Source organism: Macrosteles quadrilineatus, unplaced genomic scaffold (genome assembly GCF_028750875.1).
Source record: "Macrosteles quadrilineatus isolate MER2022 unplaced genomic scaffold, UCM_ALF_1.0 Scaffold_6__1_contigs__length_79288215, whole genome shotgun sequence".
NCBI classification, from domain to species: Eukaryota; Metazoa; Arthropoda; class Insecta; order Hemiptera; family Cicadellidae; genus Macrosteles; species Macrosteles quadrilineatus.
The window spans coordinates 55,147,234-55,167,769 of NW_026542599.1; the positions used below are offsets into that span (position 1 = coordinate 55,147,234).

The following is a 20,536-nucleotide window of genomic DNA, read 5'->3' on the forward strand; positions in this document are numbered from 1 at the left end:
GGAAAAAATCAAAATTAACTCGTTTTTAGTTCAATGGTGGTGATGGTACGGTTATGTTGTTTAAATAACTATTGTGCACATTTCCCATAATTGATAGAATACTCCAGCTTTGTCTACTAATCTTGTAATGTTCCTAGTTTCTTTCCACCCATGAATGGGGTCAAATTTAAGAATATGTAATGAAGTATGGTGAGTCATTATATACATGAAGGGCCAGCAGCATGTGTCTAAGGAGGACAAGAAAGAAGTGGAGGACCCTTAGGGAATTTGAAGATGGGGCTGGAGTACCAGCTTTTTATTAATTAAAATAGCATTGTTTAATATTTTTCCTATTAAATTACTTTTTGACATTTTTTTAGAATGGCGAGTCTTGTTTTGTCAGCAGTGAAAGAGAATCACGCAACACAACCAAAATCATTATAAAATGACAATTTAAAAACAAGCATTGAAATAAATAGCTTGTTATAATAAATCGGTTTACTTTCTCTGCAGGAACTGGCCAAGAGATTTGCTCTTTCCTTTGGCTTGGACGCCATCAAGAACAGAGAGGCCATCACGGCCCTTCACAGGGAAGGTATCCTGTTTGCTGTCGAGAGAGCTGATTATGTGGAAGATCCTACCGGACCTCCTCCTAACTTGGCATTCTTGGAGATCCTTACAGAGTTTACCAACAAGCTGCTCAAACAGGACAAGCGGATTGTGTAAGTAAAAGCTGATAGTGCATCTATTGCAATAATATAGGGAGCTTAGCCGATCTCGTGGTTGGAATGTGATAATTGTTCTGTGGGTTATAATCATGTCAATGCCACGGCTTTTAGCTTTGTGACAATGTAGTGATCAGGAGGCTCGGAGCTCCCAAGAAGTAAGGTACTTTTATCTAGGAAATCTAATGGGAAAGATTTCTTACTTACTTCCATGGCCTCCTAACTCTTAACAATCTGCCATCACTAAAAACGGGGACTGTACTGAACAGTTTGGAGTCAAAAGTTAGCTTTCACTTTGGATGTTGAAGCTTAGGTCAAATTGAACCATGCTATATAATAGATTTCTTAGGTGGAACAGAAATACTCTGTGTTGGATTGGAACTCTACTAAAGCCATTTAATAGTTCTAATTATTAATACTTTCAATCCATGAGCAAGGAATAAGAACCATGTATGGGTCACATAGTTGTTCATCAGCCCTAAACAATAAAATCATAGTAGGAAGTTAGAGAGTGTACAGGAAAGACAAGATTGTGTTGGATATTGTATGTTCATGCGGTTACACCTAACAAGTCCTTGATAAACAGACATCAAAGTTGGGCTGAAGCCTACATATACCAATCAATTATATTTCTCCTATAAATCCGAATGTCTTTAATCATTTACATGTCTAGTAGTTACATTTACCCACCTAAGTGCAAACTGCATCCATCGCTTGCATCAATCCACCAACATCTTATAACGGGTCAAGTATAAATCATGTCATTGAAAATTGAATGTAAGGTAACTTCTCCCACAACTCTTTCTCTACTCTGGATAGGTATATTAAATTTGATCTAACAGATATTTTTGAGAGACTACGGAATAACAAAGCGATGGTGGTGGGGAAGGGTTCTAATGTGCAGTGCATTTCGCAGGTTGAACTACCTAGATCGTAGAGTTGCTGCTGGGATGCCATCCAGCCGAGGGGAGGATTGGCAACCCCTGCTGATGTACAGGAACAGTCTTGTCCATGGGGAGACTGACCAACCTCTGGTGACGTCCAAGCGAGCATATTACAGGAAGAAGAAGGAAGCTGGTAAGTAGCATGATTAGTGTCACCGCTTTTACAGTAACGTTTCTTTTGTTCGTGGTGTATATTGCCACAAAGCACTTAATTATAGTTATCACAACAATGGGTTTGAGACTTTTGTCACAAATAAAATCTTCCCTAGAGCAATCAGTCTTGTATTCTCATTATTTTATAACCTATTTATTATAAAATACTTTTGCTCTGAGGATTGGTTACCTTATATTTAAAATAAAACCCAATCCAAAGATTAGTTGTGATAGTAAAATTAGTTTTTTTGTCTTTGTATTTGAAAAAGCACAATTTTATTTTTGTGGTAATTTTTTTTCTAGAAGATGAAGTCGACGAAATTGATGACGCTTCTGACCAAGAGTTCAGTATGGGGTAAGCATCTTTTTTTGCTGAATCTAAATATATTTAAGTAGTCAACTTCGTAGGTACTCAAATACAGGCTTTTAGTTTCCATCTTAGATTTACACTAGTTATTTATTACTTAAGTCTTTGTGTACTAGACATATCAAATTAAAAGATATAGGCATAGCATATTGATAGCATTGACAGAAAAGCCCATTTAAAACAGTGTATAAGAAAGCAGTTTCAATTTATGTTGGATCAAGAGTGGTTTGAACTGTGTACTGCTGTAAAATTGTCAAGACGATTTATACAAAGTATCCTTGATTTGAATACATTCAAATATTAAAATAAAGATACCTAGTTATTATATTTCTACTCTTTTTCAGACATTTGCCTCCGTTGTTGGAAGACAGCACCAAGCCTACTAAGAAGCGAAGGAGAGGTCCAATGCCGAGGTAAGATTTGGAGGACCTGTTTCTCTATATTTTGTACCATTCAAACAAAAGTAAACTCCTTAGTAAAACTAATGCTTGCCTTTTACAATTCTAACCAATCATTGTCTCTAAATCATCTGTCAGGTCTATCTCTGAACAAAGGAAACAGATTGAGCCAAGCACAACTGTGTTACAATAATTTGTTAAAGTTCTAACTGTAGTTATTTTAGTTTAAAGTGAAATAATAAGTGTGAATCTGTCAGCTAAAATTATAATCTGTAATATTTAAGTAGGGACTTTTGGGTAGAGTAATGTAGTAGACATCCTCTTTATATGGACTAAATTTAGATGACTTTTTATTCAAAAATAACATACAGTAGTTTAATGAGCCACTTCACAGAGTTCACTAAATCCTAAAATGTTTTCCCCCATAGTTTTTGATACTGGAAAGATGATATTATATATATAAAATGCTATACCCTGCAATAGTCTTCCAACTAACTAAATTCAACCACATCAGTTTAAACAAAACTTGTGACAACCTTGACATGGGTTGGAATACCGGTTAAATTGAATAGTCGAAGGTATGACAATTCCCATATGTAACTAGTTCTTACTGAAGAAAATAGTGATTGCTAAAATTTACTTTAACATTCTGGATTCTCCCACAGAATCGATTTCACTGGTGTTCTCAAAGACGCTGAGGAGGAACAACATCATCACATGACGATAACATCGACACGGCCACAGCGGCAGTGTGCAAGGTTTGCGTTCAGTTACGTTGAACGGGACGATGATGAAGAGAGCATGATAATGTAAATATTTACGCCAACAATTTATTGTACGTCAGTATGCTTCTACTTCAAAACCTAACAAACATGCTTTTGGCTACAATGAAGAAAATGTGAAGTGTGAGAAAGGGTGTTAGAAATAAGCGTTGTTTTAGTACACTTAGTTATTTTAGATTTATCAATTTTGATCTGTAGGTTGAAATTTACAGATATCATACTTGCAATTGCATTTAGAAATTTTTTGTGTGGATAAAATCTCCATTTATTATATCTTAACCTCAGTTTAAATTAGTCTCCTAGTTGATTGTAAAAGTTTTCCTAAGCAAGCTTTTAAACATTTGGCAAAGGGCATTTTAAATTGGGTTTTCAACTAACCTCAAATATATTAATTGTGTCGGTTCTAGTAAAAACTACATAAACTTTTTATTGTAAAGTTGTTGGAATATAAATTTTATATTTGGCGGCTAAGTAAAAGAAATAGTGAGTAAGTAAATAGCTAGTGAGCTTATTCATATTTTTGCGTTTGAAACAATGAACATAATGTGCCATTAAAATACTACTTTATATAAGTTATTCCTGATTACTGGACGAGATGTCAATGCAAAATTAATTAAAAATTTTTACTACTATGTGTATAATAAATACAAAAACATATCTACCTATTCAAAATAAAAATGTAGTTTTAATAATACAAAAGTGATCTGCCAATAGCAATGCTCTTTTCTGACTATTTATAAGCTTTTTTCCATCTAAGCATGTATTTTAAAAGTACAGTAAACTCTCATTAACTCAAGACACCTGGTAACTCCACAGTTGACAGCACAAAAAAAGGAAAATTTTCAGAACTTTTAGTTGAAGCCGAATTGTTGAATATTTAACATTTGAATTTATTTGAAAATTATAAATTAATTATAAATATGATAAATTTGAAAAAATTATTTGAAGACTTTTACTCAATATCTAAAAATACTCATTCATGTAAAATTAGCATGTTGTGTTAAACATTAATTTATTATTCATTTATTAAAACCCATAAAAAATGTCAATGTTCTGGATAACTCGACAACCCCAATCTCGAGAACCTCTGGGTCCACAAATTGTCTAGTTAGTGATGTTTTACTGTGATTGTTGATATAGTTAAAATAATTGAATCCTTTCCAGCTTGTATTCAATATGGAATTCAAATTGTTTTAAGTTTTACACGGTGCCCTTCAAACCTTAGGTTTTTTGGGGCTTTTGGTTACAGTATTATATTAAGTCCCTGAAGTTAAATGATGTTTGATTATTTTAAAGTAAAAGTGTAAATAGAAACGTTTTGTATTTGGGAGTTATGAATAAAAAATATTTTACTAAAAAGAATTTTCCTTGCCAAAGCTCTAAATGTATGACCTTAAGATAAGACTATGCTTAGTAGTCAATGTTTTGGAAGCAATAAAAATAGGTATCAAAGACGACAGGTCACATGGATGTGTTGTGTGGGCACAAGATATGAAGATAGCCTAGTTAATATCAAACTTAGGTTGTTTAGGTATATGAACCAATATATTCCAAATTGAATTGATATTAGTCTTATAACAAATTGGGACAATTTTTATCTTGTCTATTACGTAGACTGAAAATAAATTAATACATTAAAATTGATTTGGTCATAGTTTGTACAGAGAGTTAGGACTATCTTACAATACTATTTTCCAGGATCCTTCTTTATTATTTTATTTCTAGTCCATAGAATAATATTATGTTTCATTGAGGCTAAATGGACCATGTAACCAACATTTGTAATCTTAGATGGTGTGCGAAATGCCTGTACAGAATGGCCTTTAAGTGGGGTTTAAACGGGTCAACTTGAGATGAACAGCCTGTTTCAAGTTGAAAGCAAATTGAAGCGTGTAAACACTAGTTGAAAGAAAGTTGATCAACTCAAGTTCTCAGTCAACTCAGATTGAATTACTTTGATATTTTTGTTTCAAGTTGATTGTTGAACTTTTTCTTGCGAATTTGAGAATTCTTGATAAAATGTGGCTTCCTGCAATAGCTTGTACACAAAATTGGATAATATTGCAATCTTCAGATATGTTTTGGAAGTAGTTTTTTTCTAGTAGTTGATTTCACTCCAATTGCTCAACTCAAGTTGACCCGTGTAAACCCGGCTTACTTAAAAAAAAGAACAACTTGGATTAAAAAAAAAAATAACTGCTTAGTTTAACAGAAGTTTTATGAAATTTTATGAATCACAATATCACAATGAGTAATTTTATACAAAATATGTCCAACAATGTTTTATATATGACATTTACAAGTTGGTTGTTAAATTATTATATACACAGTCTATGACTTAAAAACAAACCCTGCATTTTGATCACTTATTTGTGTAAAGTAATAATTATCCTACCTAAACTGACAGAGACAAGATCAGAAGATGTGAAAATGTCATACATAATTTGTAGGCCTAGTATGGTTAAACTTACCTCTGAAAAATCTCAAAAGTGGAGAAACCTAGTTTGATTTGCGATTGTACTCACAGCAAAGAGATGAGATGAAACATTTTGTTCACTGAGCCACAATCAAAATTAAACTTTGAGAAAATTGTAAAATATTAACTGTAAATTTGCATTTTAGTTCTACTACGTGTAGTTGTCCTACTGTGGCTCCCAAATCTCTTGACTATTTAAGTTTTGAACTTAATGTAACATTTTATTTAACACCTTTTGCCTCCATATAGAGATAGATCCTCCATAGATTTTCTAGCTATCATTAGAATAATTACAGACAGTCATAGTACAAAACTAAGCAAAAACCCCTGTATAAAACCAGTGTAATTGAAATATTTATGAATAGCATCCATATAATGTGGGAAACATCACCTAATGCACTCCGCCTCAAATCGATTGCCAATATCTACATAGCTTGTGAATTTACAACGTACATATGCATTTCAGTAAGGTAGGAGATTAAAGACTCTATACTTGTAGTAAACGTAATAGCAAATACATCGTAAATTGGGATGTTAATCAATGTTGTAAGAAATATGTTTTTATCACAGATATAAAGGTAATACACAAATTTCCTAAAAGGACTTCAATGCTAAATAATAAATATATCAAATTTACAATTAATTAAGCCTTCACATTAGGCTTGTCTGCCCCTTTTTTTATTATAAGAGCCATAATTATTTGAATAAGTACAACAGAATTTATGATTTTAGTTGTCAGATAATAAAAAGGTATTCTTGTATTGATTGATCTTTTAGATTTATTTGAGCAAAATTAAAATGTAAAACAGTATAGTTAAGGTCTGTCTTAGAAGTTTGGTTTTCATAACTCAAAGTTATATATATTACTCATAATGCTGAACTTCAAAACCACGCATCAATAAAAATCAAAACGCCAATCCTTCAACCTTTGAAACTCTAAAATATGTGGGTAGTCCTTTGAAAAAACTCAGAATTTAATTAGTTGTTAATACCAAAATAAAAAAACCACACAATATTACAATCTGCTGTGCAGCTCTAAGAGGGTTTTCCCTTTTGTCTCGGGCATTATAAAATATGCAAAAATTGACCCCAGCAAGCAGTTTATTGAGAAAAGCCAAAAACTAACATAAACCCCAAAAGAATCAGTAACTATCTGGTAACTCTTAGTTACTAAACTGGACGAAGCACCATGTACTATCGCGACTATTGATGATGCCAGCCCTTTTACATTCGGTGGAAATAATTCTCCCTGTATCGTAGTTACTACTGGCCCCATTCCTACCGAGTAGAAACCAGCGTACATTGAAATAGTTAGGAACGGCAACCAAGTAACATGGGAAGTATCAACTAAAGATTGTTGATCCAAAAAAAAGTATAATGCTGTTAAAAACTCAACAATGAAACTTCCAAAACATGAAGTTATCGTTAAAATCCTTCTTCCGGCTCTGTCCATCAACGCTGCAGATACAAAGGTAAAAAGGAGTGTAATAACACCAAACAATATCGTGTATTCACTAGACGACAATCCTCCAATTGTCGTTGGGAAGATGAAAGAGGCGTAAGCAACTACAGCAGACATTCCACTAAACCTTTGAACAACTGCGAGAACCAAAACAATTAAAAGCGACCGAAAATAAACACGGCTTCCAAACAGATCTTTCAAACTACTTTTTTTACCGTTCTCAAAATGTTCTTCCATACCGGCCAAATGATTGATGATCTCTTGATCATCATTAATCCCTGATAATTTAGAATATGTTTGTCTAGCTTCTAAATATCGGCCTTCCTTTAATAAAAAGTAGGGCGAGTCTACCATCCAAAATGAGAGGATTAAAAATCCAACAGGTATTGTAATTGATGTTAGAGCTAGAGTGTTATAGGAAACATATGGGCCTATTGCAAACTCTATAACATGTCCGAGGTACAACATTGTTTCAAACCCGGTACTCAAAGCACCTCTGACCTCAGGGTTTGATATTTCGGCTATGTACAGAGGTACGACGGTAAATACTGTCCCCATTGAAATGCCAAATAGGAATCTGACGAGGTACAATACTGGTACAGAACGAGTAGTGATTATTAGGATCCAACCGATTGTCACTATAATTGTTGATATAAGCATACATTTCTTCGGTCCAATCTTTCCTAAGATGTAACCAGCAGGTATTGGACTGATGATGTGTCCTAGCTCGTGACAGGAGGCTATCCAAGATCCTTGCGAACTGGAGATGGGAATCTCACTACCATTGGAACGCAGCTTTTTCAACGCAACCGTGGTCCATCCCACCGTACAGCCAACAGTCAAAACAGTTAGTCCAGCTAGAAAAAAACCCTTTTCTAAAAAAATTTCCAATCTTCTTTTGCTAAATACAGTAAATTATTAAGCACTACTAGTGTAACCGTTGCTTGAAATCTGTTAAATGCCAAATATGAGGAGGGAATTCAATTTAAATGAGTTTCATTTTGAGTTCATTAAGATTAAGTTAGGCAAGTTTATGAGACTAAATTCATTAAAGATTTATCCCTACCTACTCATAACTGTTAGAAAAGCTCTTTATAAACATTGGGCTTATTGATTAACTAGCCTATTTTATCTCTATAGAAATTTCTCCAAGGAGTTCTGTTCACAAAATAACCTCTTCCAAAAGTTACAGTATAGAAAAATATAAATACAGGAACCAATTAATAAATGAACGATTCAACAATGATTAAACCAGTACGTAAGTTACCTAACAGATAAGTTTACTCTCAGCGGCCAGCAGGTATTAACTCGGCTCATTTTACTATAATAATATTATACCTAGAATTAGGCCTAGATATGATTACCAGTTACAGTGAGACTGGTTGTAACCAATGAAATATCTTTTATTCTATAAATTTACTGTCTTGAATTAATTAAAGTAGCTTAATTATAGCTTATATAATTTTAATACATCACGTAGTGTATTAAGTGTGACCTGGTGTATTATCTGGAAGAGAAATTTTCTGTACATAAGCCAGCATTTTATGTGGCAAGTTTAATAAATTAATATCACATATTGATGAAACCTACCTTTCAACGTTCTTTACATTTCAGAATGATTATGTTTAAGTCCAAAGTTGGGTTAATTTAAATAGGACACTGTTTACAAATAAAAATAACCTCTAAATGTAAACCATGAAAACTTACACCAAGTAAAAAAATCTGTGAGGAAACCCTTTTGTTATAATTTTAGGAATAAAGTTGATTAATTTACTACCAAAGACTTAAATCAGGGAGCTTGTGCTATAATCTATGCTTAAACTTAATAAAGAGAAACAATAACCAAAATAACATTTTATAAGTTTAGCTGAGAGGAAATTAATTTTTTTCTCTAAACTAACTTAGGTAATTTTATTACTGTAGATTGTGTCTAAAACATTCTGAACTGCACTTAAACTACGTCTGATTAAAATTAATGATTATATTATAACCTGCAAATCCAGAAATGGATTGATAAAGTGTATGTCCGGCCATATAAAGGTTAATCACAAAACAAAGTCTTCAAGTAAGTGGCAATGAAAAGTGCCAGTGCCACTACAGCAGCACTGGCTTGACTCTTGGCCTTGGAACTAGCAGTGGTAAAAACTGGGTAGCATTAGCATAGCACATTTGTGTTATGACTGTTATCTTATCCATTCTGTCAATATGATAAAATTGATTCAACAATGAAATATCACTGATTGGTTCTACATTGTTGTAAACGTCTATTAAGTGGATGCTTCTTCAAAGGAGTATGCTAAATTTCATAATGCCCCAGCAAACCTGCAGACTAAGGGTATTTCCATTAGCCTGGTTGGATAATTACACTAAATTAATGTCTCCGTAAAAATATCACATTTATTCACTATTTAAATATAAATGTTTAACGAGTACTTAGGTTTGCTGCAACAGGGAGGTTAAAAAAGTGTTTTTTTTTCAAATTTTCAATCAATTAAATATTCTTTATTCAAGTTTAGACAATATGTCTTAAATAGCGTAATTAAACTAACATAAGCAAAAAACTATAAACTAAATAATTAAAGTCATTCATTACAAAGGATCTATAGTAAAACTAAAATTGATGAGTGCTATTGCTTTTACTTTTACAAATCACAAAATCGATTATGTCAGAGTAAAACTAGGTAGTATCTGGAATTCAAACGAACGTTTCGAGATTACAATTTAAAAATTCTTTGATAGAATAAAATGGATTTCTTATCAATAAGTCTTTTAGAAGGCTTTTGAATCTGTTTGTATTATTTTCTTTTTTAAGTGAAACAGTTAATTTTTGAAGAAATTTTAATCCTGTATATGAAGGTTTTTTGGTGTAGAATTCTAAATTATGTCTAGGAAAGGTTAATTTGAAAGCGTGTGTTATATTTACTTGCAGCGGATAATAAATGGTATATCTTGTTAATAGTTTAGTAAGATATGAATGCATTTTCCAAATGTGATCAAAATATGTTAATACTTATTCTCCATAAGAATAACATATGGGAATTCTAAGTTTACAATTTTTTGGAATTTTCTTTGTAACCATTAGGCACATAATACAGCTTCAATATACCAAATTATTTGTTTTATAAAGCTCTACAAAATGTTTTGGAAAGAAATTGCAAAATTTTATGTTTTTTCGGGCAAAAATGGTAAAACCCAATTTTCACCCCATAAAACCCCCCATAGTCCGATCATGCTGGTTCGGGAACTCGTTAGAATAAATGTTGGTTTACACAATTATACAAAATTTCATCAAAATCGGATCATTTTTGCTCAAGTTATCGTGCTAACGGACACACACACTCATGTAAATATATATTTATATACATGTGAATCTGAATGGATGGTGTTTTTGGCCTCTTATATAGGGACCTCAAAATGAAATAGTAAATCGGTCCCGGGTCCAGGTCTTACCATGAGTACTACCACCTAATAAGCATAAGCACCTAATAGCTAATAAGCTATTACCATGAGTAGGGTAATAGCTTATTCCCTATATGGGAAATTCGCTAAAAGTGTATAATACAGGGAGTTTATAAAAGAATCATAAGGTTTTAAAACTATATATTGACGTTAATGTTAAACAAATACGTATATAAACATATATCAACAAAAAGGATAGCTCAAAAAGATTAAACACAGTAGGAGATCTAGAGAGCCATTTGAGAAGTGTCATGTCATTATGTTACATCTGCCAATCCACCTCTGAAGTAGCCTCTCATTTATTTAATTTACGAACATAGATATTAAGGAGGAGGATAAGGCAGAGTTCTCAAACAAGTGATACTTCCTTTAAATGATTTGGTATGTAGAAGGAGTCTGTCTAAAATGCTTTCAAAACTCACCTTGGACAGTTATTAAAGATAAACTTGAGTCTTAATAAAAAACACAAAATGTTTTTTCTTGAATTGAAATCTATATACAGACTGTCCCAAAAGTCCCGGACCGGTTTAATATTTTCTAAACGACAACAGATAAATCAATAAGATTTGGTACATCAACACACACTTAAAAAATCTACTTTTTTAAGGAACTATAAATTTTCTGTCATGCCATGGGGAAGTCCCGCAAGGAGTCAGAAGGAAATCTTAAATAGAAGCATAGGTTGATATGCACATCAAATTAAAGACCTTTACTAACAGAATATAATGCCGCAAATTTAAACTCAAACGGATAACTGAATAAAAAATGGCAGCCGTTCAAAGATTTCTTGAATCCGCCATTTTGAATCTTTGAACGACTGCCATTTTTTACTCAGGCGTTCTTTTGAGCTTGAATTTACGGCATTATAATCTACTAGTGAAGACCTTTAATTTGATGTGCATATCGACCTATGCTTACGTTAACAATTTTCTTCCGATTCCTAGGGCTGTGCCCCCCGAGGAGTAAGCGTATAATAGCAATGCAAATTAAATGAATCTTTGAACCACTGTCATTCTTGACTCGGTTGTCCGTTTGAGTTCAAATTTGCGGCATTATATTCTGCTAGTAAAGACCTTTAATTTTATGTGCATGTCAACCTATGCTTCTATTTGAGATTTCCTTCTGACTCCTTGCGGGACGTCCCCATGATGTGACAGAAAATTGATATTTCCTTAAAAAAGTAGATTTTTAGGTGTGGTGTTGATGTACCAAATCTTATTGATTTATCTATTGTAGTTTGGAAAATATTAAACCGGTCCGGGACTTTTGGACAGTCTGTATATAATACGCTAAGCTGATTTTTTAAACAGAACTCCTCCCTCATTTTTGGACCGATTTTGATGATTAAAATGTCAAAACAATGGCCCTGATCTGTAGTTTTGCAAAGTGTTTTTAGTTTTTTGTTATCTTTATTAGTTTGGGCAGGATCTTCCATCAAAGTTGGGTTTTCTCCCATGGGGGAATCTAAATATTTAATTGGAAACTTTGTCTCGACTAATTTGAGAGAACGGCTGGGCATAGGAACTTGATAGAGGTGTCCAAAGAAAGCTCTTGGTCTGTAGATGAGTTATCAAAAGAAAAACGAAGTAAATTCGCTTAGGGCTCTGCCCTTAGAAGCCTTTAAAGATCCCTCTACAGATTTGTTTACATTTTGGCCATGTGGATAATACTTTTTAATGAAACAGCTGTTAATTTTAAAATTCTATTTTAAACAACACACATTTATTGGGAGTTACTGAATTGTCCAAAAAAAGTATTTGCAAGTTATTTTCTGATTTTAAAATGGATTTTCTTCTGTATCATGTCATATTTTGCAACATAACGTTCGATTACGAAATCAGTGGAAAATCCTTTTATCACAGTAACTCTTATTTATCAATTATTTCTTATTGAACTATCTTATATCTATTGTTTGTGTCTGCCTTTTTCACCACTTTTGGCTATATTTTATCATATTATTCTACTGTAGATAGATCAAGGTTCGTGAGATTATTATCATACATGTTTTCAATCATTGGAAAAATCTTTGATTGTGTAATACAATACAAAATAATACAAGTGCAGAAGTGTCTTTTAGCTTTAACATTAACCCAAGCGATTTCTCAAAGATATTTCTCAAAGCTATACTAGAGGGTAATTCATTGGCACAGAAGTACGATATCCCTACAACCAATTTCTTAAAACTATACTAGAGGGTAATTCATTGGCACAGAAGTAGGTACGATATGAACTGATGCGACGTGACGAAGGAAAAATCAAACTTACACTGTGACGGATGGACCTCCCTTTCAAGTTAGAACGTGTCTCCTCAACAAGCAGATATTTCTCTCAAATAAAATCATAGATTAATCTTTACACTGATGAAATCGGGGAAGTTTTTAACTAAAAAAGATCCACCAATACGATTTTGATACTATTTAAAGGTCTTCCAAAGTATGGGAAATATTTTGTTCGTTGAATGATCAACCATATTTGGTAACTAACGCAATTAATTTCATTTTTGTTTTTACACTTATTGATCTTTAAACAATGCTAAATGCTCAAAATATGCATAAATACACTCAATTTATCGCAGTTAGATGAATTAGAGTAAGCTTTGAAAGTAACCGTCGATTTCGACGGGTTTCACCTAGTATTTTGAAAATGATGCAAACAGCCCAAGAAAAAAAACCAAACTGATTATTGAACAGTTGATTATAAAACTTGGAAACCTGCTTTTGAAGCATATGTTTCAAATATTAATGTGGGACAAGAATTGGGTGAGTTACATGCCATTAAAACCTGATGATCCTTTTATAAACACCCTGTATTATAGCATTATTATTAGGTAGCCTACATTATAATTTTAAAAACTGAAATGAAACAAGTCAAGGACAAAGTTTAGTTTAAGACTTTGTGAATGGAAAAAATAATTAAAAATATTGTTGTGTAGCTTATTCCCTATATTATAGGGAATAAGCTTATAGCTCTCATGATAAGACCTAGACCCAGGACCGATTTATTTTTTTGTTTAAAGGTCCCCAGAGGCCAAAAACACCATCCGTTCAAATTTATATATATATATACAGGGTTAGTAAAAAGTGTGGAGACCCCCTTTTTCCAGACTCCGTTTATTTATTGATGGAGACCCCCTGTTATTTTTTTAACGGCCCATACTAGAAAAACTAAACTCGGCACACCTTTATGGCATGTTATGAAGTACTTTTTGGCATAATCGCCACTTGGTGTACATCCCAAAATGGGGGATTTTGGGGAAAACTCAAAAATTTCAAATACAAAGACCCATCAAGTGACCCCTCATTTTGAAGGTCCTGGTAAAAGAAAACCAATAACGCAAACTAGAGGTCTATATCTCAATCCAGTAAAAAATGGCAGCCAATTGTTGTAGTTTACTTGTTTATCGATGTATTTTAACCAAATTTGGAAATTTTGTTTGTTTCATACTAAGCTATCAACATTCAATAAAAAAAAACCCACCTCAATATCTTCCCTGTAGCAGCAAACCTAAGTACTCACTAAAATTAATGTTATTTAGATAGGAAATAAATATGACAATTGTTAGGATTTTAGGAAATATTTTTTTTAGTAGAAATTCAGCCAGGTAAATGGAAATTCACTTAGTCTGCAGGTTTGCTGCCGTGGGGTTATTAATTTTTACGATAAACCATAAAAATATCAAATATTCATAATTATTTTCAAATATACATGAATTAATTGAGCTTTTCAAAGACCCGTTAATTAATAAAATCGGTCCAGTAGATCTCTAGATTTAGTTTAAAAAGATCTTTAATACTGACCTATCAATTTACTATCAATCCAACTAGCCAGACATTACATACCCATGTTAAATTTGTAGCCAGCTTTTCCAATAGCTTTACCAAAATTATCGTAGTTGATGTGAACCACCTACAGATTGCGCTGATCTAAATTACTAAATTCTGCCGAATACACAATCTTTTTAACCAAGTCAAACTTAAGAAATGACTTATGAGTTATAGCAGTTGTTATGACCCATCAACCTGGCCAGTAACAAAAAAAATAAGGTATAAAATAGAATTTTAGACACTAGAGCATTCTGTGACTGGCTCACACAACTATACATTTTTGTTTGATAAAAACTTAGCTACAGATTTTTCAATCAATCAATCATTAAGATGGGGACGCCACCTAGGTGCATATTTTAACCCAAATATGAGTGAAGGATGAGTGTAGAATGGTGTGTGATGACCTGTGTAGCTTTGTTACTGGCTAGATCAGTGGTTTCATTAGTCAGGATCATTTTATTTAAAGCCCAATCAATGATCAGGAACAGCAGGGTCCAGTTTTGAACCATCAAAAAGCTACTGACTTCTCAGGATCGAACCGGTGACCTTGTAGATGGTCCATGTAGATGGGAAGTCTACTTCTTCAGTACCCAATAGCCAATAGTCAATGCTATGACTATGAAACACAGGATATTAGAAACGCAGAGGATACGCGTCTGGTAACCGGACGTGGATTAGGCGTCCGGCAGTTACTGTCATAACCTAACCTAACCAACCAAACTTGCTGATAGTGAAAAAAATCAAATGAAGGTTCAATTCTCTTCATAACATAAAATTATAAATGCCAAAAATTCTAACAAAAGATGTAAAGTTAAAAAGAAATTACATTCAGACGGGATTTGAACCGGGGACCTCTCGCATATCAGTCGAGCATTCTATCCACTACACCACGAACACTGACGGCTGAACATCGTATCATTGTGGTAATGGCGTTCCAGGACCCCCTACCGGACGCCTAATCCACACGTCTGGTTACCGGACGCCTAATCCACACGTCTGGTTACCGGACGCCTAATCCACGTCTGGTTACCGGACGCGTATCCTCTGTGTATTACGCAAATAAACGGTATTGGATCATAAACATATCACGTCACTGGCCTGAATGTTTATACTAGAGGCTGTACTGCTGGTTTGGACGTTTTTTTTTAACAGTTTCATTGAAATATTAATGAAACATGTTAACTTTTGGGTTGGGTACATAATTTGTTTATGTTTAAGATCCATACCGTTTCCAAGTTCTAATATTGTTGTATTGACTACTACTTCTCCTTTCCGTGTAGCAACTGATAATAATAAGTCTTATGATTGTAAGTGACACTGATACTTTTGGAAACTCCAAAAATGAAGAAGCCTGAGACTTATTTGAATAATTTATTCAATTTCCATCAACAATAACGCTAACGTTATTCAACAACCATCATTATTATTTGTTTCTGAAAAGTCCATTTTATTGTTAGTTATTTCCGGTGCACTGTATGGTTCGTGTTTCGTTTACAATTTGTTTATTGTTATTTCGGTAATTTAAAAACCCGTTTAACCAATACAACGATCAAATCATAAACAATAACGCGTCCTCAAGTTATATAACCAAAGAGTAAGCATAAATCATTATACAAACTCTAAGAAACAAAATTTTGTTGATGATACAATCAGTGCCACCGGACATGGAGCTAAACACGAAAAACACAAAACATTGAAATAAAAGGCAGTCCGAGAGGCTAGCTTCCCAACACACGTCATTTTCGGCTCGAAGTGGGTCTCTAGCCTCTCGGACGCCAACATCCCGGACGCCCAGCGTCCTAGTATAATCGTAGCCTTAGATATAGTCACATTGAATATGGATTGTAAAAATAATTGTAAATTGGTTTGTTTGGACCGTTGGAAGCAAAATAAATAAATAAATAAAAAGTGGCCGTGGCTATTCCACTGAGATATAATCTATTTATCTCAATGGGCTATTCGGCCTTGGCTATTCCCGTCATATGCTGACGTCACCCAGATTGCAAACAAAAAATCCCCTGATTGTATTGCCATATAAGTATATATTTGTTTTGATTTGATTGTTATTGTTTTTATGGTAAAATGGTGTTTGCAATCTGGGTGACGTCAGATTATGACGAGAAAGCACACCTATGTATTTTCCTTCCACCATGGTTCAGCCGGATCTAGCCGGATAACACCATGGTTCATTATAATCAATGACAAATCCAGTAAAGTGAAATATCGTTGGTGTACATTTAATGGTTTTCACAATTTAATATTATGTTGATTTTCCTTCCACCATGAGATCTAGCCACAACACCGTGGTTCATTATAATCAATGACAAATCCAGTAAAGTGAAAATCAACTATGAATACCGAGTTATATATCGTTGGTGTACATTGAATGGTTTTCACAATTTACTATTATGTTGATATTATGTTACAAAGAAAATGATACAATGGAATTTGTTTTACATGAAAATACAGGCACTAATGCTTATAATAGGTAATCATATCGAATCATATCATCCTACTTTGACAAAAGACCATTTGTATGACATTGATCAGCAGGCGCAGGACTGAGCCACCTGAGCAGACTGGACTGGATTGCGATTGCAGTTGCTGCAGCTGAGCTGCAGGTTCGATTCGTTCTGCTTCTTCTGTCTTCTTACTTCTTGTTATTGAATTTTTAGAATTAAAAGAAACATTAGTTCCGTCGCTGGAATTCTACTTTCAAGAAAGTAGGTTTATTTTTATTAAATATTACAATAGTGAATGTAGTTAAGACATTTATTACAATTTTTATGTATTCATTTAAATTTAAGGTGAAAATTGAGATAACCTGTTTTAGCGATGTCATTACTCCATAGGCCTAGGCCTAATTTACTTAGCTCTACGTTACTGTAATTTGATTACATATTGTTATCTTAGATAATACGATTTCCTATAATATTTTTCAAACATAGATAGGGTATAACAGTCTGGTGACAAAAAAAAATCTAGATCAAAATACAAACCCCTATTTTACTCAACCGAATATGGGAGTGAGTTCTTGGCACTTTGTTTTCCTGCCACTCAAAATTGGAAGAGATGGCCTTCTACTAATGGACATAGTAAACAAAAATAGCATAAACTTAAATTATTCTATAATTTGATTTCGTTGGACATGAATGACTGTCAGGCCTAACCTCAAAATTACTAGTTACTAGCCTAGGCCTGTCCAATTCATATCATCGGTAGGCCTACCAGGGGACAGAGCCTTGCTCGGTTGTGGTAATTGTGTTTATTCTTTAAACAAAATCGTAAATCCTTGTGCTGGATTTCAAGATTATAAGTTAGGCTATTACAGACAAACAGACATAACTTAACTCGTATTAGAGTATAGTTAGGGTTATACCACAGCCACCTCTAATACAAGGCCGCGACGTTCGAACTGGCAACGCCGCAATCACACCCCCTCTGCGTCCGTCTTCAAACGCGCTAGGCTATGAACATAATGAGAGTATTGCTGCTCTGTATCAATGAATGAAAGTATTTAAATACGTAATAACATATTTTAGTAGATTTTTAAATATGGTAAAATAGACAAAATTGGAATCTATGTTGTTTATTTAGTGAAAAATTGCAACAAACCGCAATATGTCATAAACTAAAAATATACAAACATAATGTTTTTGGTTGCATTTATCGTATTGTAAGTACGATGAATGTGGAAATAGATGGACTTTTACATATTTCCTTTGTTAATTTGATAATCTACACTATTATATAAAAATCTCATGGTGTCTGTATATATGTGTGGTGTGTTATTCAACATAGTAATAAACTACTAGACAGACTGTGCTTAAATTTTACAAAATAAAACTACTATACCAAGAATGGTTATACAGTAGGACTAACTTATTGACACTTCAATATTTGTAGAGACTTTGGGATTTGTAGAGACAAACATCTAAAAATTTGTTCAAATAAAATTACTTTTAAATTTTTAATAGGAATATTATGTTTTAGTCTACCTGAGGAAACCATAAGTTAGCGACAACAAAATTTGAAGTTTTCATTTTGAAGGCATACTGACTAAATAATTTATTTTCTTTGAATAACTACTAAGAAAAACGTTTGCCATTTTGTAAACAATTTCAGAAGCTAGGCCTCTATATGGCTTTCCACAATATCAATAGAATTTTTTAATCCCATCAACATTCAGACTGGATTCGGAGACTATGATGCTTTATTGTTAGATGGTGTACATTAACCGGCTTATTTCTTTGAAGTGGTATTTATTTAAGTTATTTTAATCACTTTATCAACAGCATTTATCAATAAGATAGACAAATAAATAAGGAAAGCGTACGGTATTACTACCTAAAACTTGCTTCTCGCGTCTATATTTACACGAATCGTTGTCTTATTCTTAAATTTTTTTACAAATTTAATCTAAGCTCATATTCGTGGAAAATGTTTCACACCAAAACGAGAATATGTTTAAGATGTCTAATTTGATCGAAGAATAGCATAAAGCAATTGTTGCTTACGCGGCGGATCAAGTAGTCTTAGAACACTGTATGTATTATTAATTTTTAATTGAGCTATCGTAATTATTCTTGCATCCAGGCACATCACATCTATCTGGCATGCTGTAGTAAGAAGTTTAATGTCATTACTAATGATTAAAGGTAGTAGAAACGCGATTATGTACGTAGAGTACGCGACTCCTCCATTCACTGTAATGGTAAAACGACCGAACGCCAAGACACTGATGCGACGTTGCCGCTTTTCATTTGCCGCGGCCTTGTATTAGAGGTGGCTATGGTTATACACACGAGCGGGTGTAGTGGTTAGAGCACAGGACTTCGGTCCCGGGTTCAAATCCCACCAAATCATCAATGGATTATAGGGGCGGGCAACAGAAAAAATGCCATTAAAGCATTTAAATTTGTCAATGTAACGGAGCTGGAGGTAAAACATGCAATTAACAGTATAGGCCTAAGCTCAAAAGCAAAAGGAAATGATGGCATAGATATTTTCATGATTAAATCAACGAATCCGTTCTGCCTTGAAGCAATCACCCATTTGATCAATCAGTCACTGAATACCAGATTATTTCCAGATGCTTGGAAACAAAGTATTGTAAGCCCATTGCCCAAGACTAAACACCCGACGAATGTAGATCATCTAAGGCCTATATATATACTACCAACGTTATCTAAAATCTTAGAGAAAATTGTAGTAAAACAAATTACTGAATTTATTGAAACAGAACACATTTTACCGAATCAGCAATCAGGTTTCAGGAAAAACTATAACACTTGCACTTCCCTTTTAAATATGATGAGTGATCTCTTTGAAATGTTAGTAAATGCAGCTCTGTAGTCATGTTGGATTATTCCCAGGCATTTGATTCAATATCTCACAAATTGTTGTTAGCAAAACTACACTATTTTGGATTTGATGAGTCAGCAGTGAATTGGGTCGAATCGTACCTCAAAAATAGAAGTCAGGTAACAAAAATCATCGATGAAATATCAGCTCCCCTGTGAAAAGAAAGAGGAATTCTCCAAGGAACATGCTTAGGACCTATATTCTACAACATCTACACTGCTGACATTGCAAGTGTTGTGAAAACTAGCAATTTACATTTATATGCAGATGATTGTCAGATTCGAATATCATATGATAAAGCCTCTTACACAAAGGCCTTTGATGCCATTAGGCCTAATGATGAGCTGAATGCGATCTCTGGCTGGTCAAAGAGCCATGGATTGAAACTGAATCAAGAGAAATGTTCAGTTCTCCACATTGCACCCTTAGGTTTTTTACAAGAAATTAAGCAAGGCAATGGCGGACAGATAGAAATTAATGGAAAGGCCATAAATATATGCAACAAATTGAAAATGCTTGGATTAATTGTTGATGAAGGCCTGACGCTATCTGACCATGTAAACCTCATGTGTCAGCGAGCCCTTGGCCGGCTGCAAGGTCTAT

General features: G+C 33.7%; 3 protein-coding genes across 8 annotated transcripts in view; 2 read left to right on the plus strand and 1 right to left on the minus strand.

The window, feature by feature from the left end:
• LOC128996234 (cohesin subunit SA-2) overlaps positions 1 to 4,736 on the plus strand; it is a 43,784-nt gene extending 39,048 nt beyond the window's left edge. For 3 of the 4 annotated variants that reach the window (XM_054421393.1, XM_054421392.1, XM_054421394.1), the window contains exons 20-24: positions 493 to 701; positions 1,621 to 1,781; positions 2,105 to 2,156; positions 2,513 to 2,581; positions 3,232 to 4,735. In XM_054421393.1, the coding sequence (XP_054277368.1) occupies positions 493 to 701; positions 1,621 to 1,781; positions 2,105 to 2,156; positions 2,513 to 2,581; positions 3,232 to 3,379 (639 nt within the window). In that variant the 3' untranslated portion in view covers positions 3,380 to 4,735. Of the gene's footprint in view, positions 1 to 492; positions 702 to 1,620; positions 1,782 to 2,104; positions 2,157 to 2,512; positions 2,582 to 3,231 lie in introns of all 4 variants that reach the window. The other variant, XM_054421395.1, reaches the window with a different exon arrangement.
• Positions 4,737 to 5,605: 869 nt separating this feature from the next.
• LOC128997133 (facilitated trehalose transporter Tret1-like) lies at positions 5,606 to 9,395 on the minus strand. Of its 2 annotated transcripts, none has more exons than XM_054422715.1 (2): positions 9,278 to 9,395; positions 5,606 to 8,143 (listed from the first exon to the last, which is right to left on the minus strand). In XM_054422715.1, the coding sequence occupies exons 1-2, from the start codon at positions 9,318 to 9,320 to the stop codon at positions 6,840 to 6,842; spliced, it is 1,347 nt and encodes a 448-aa protein (XP_054278690.1). In that variant the 5' UTR covers positions 9,321 to 9,395; the 3' UTR covers positions 5,606 to 6,839. The 2 variants fall into 2 exon arrangements, with proteins under 2 accessions (XP_054278690.1, XP_054278691.1); XM_054422716.1 differs by lacking the exon at positions 9,278 to 9,395 and adding an exon at positions 8,877 to 8,989.
• A 7,782-nt stretch (positions 9,396 to 17,177) lies between these two features.
• LOC128996248 (membralin) overlaps positions 17,178 to 20,536 on the plus strand; it is a 98,244-nt gene continuing 94,885 nt past the window's right edge. For both annotated transcript variants that reach the window (XM_054421427.1, XM_054421428.1), the window contains exon 1: positions 17,178 to 17,292. The gene's annotated coding sequence lies outside the window, so the exon portion shown is untranslated. The remainder of the gene's footprint in view (positions 17,293 to 20,536) is intronic.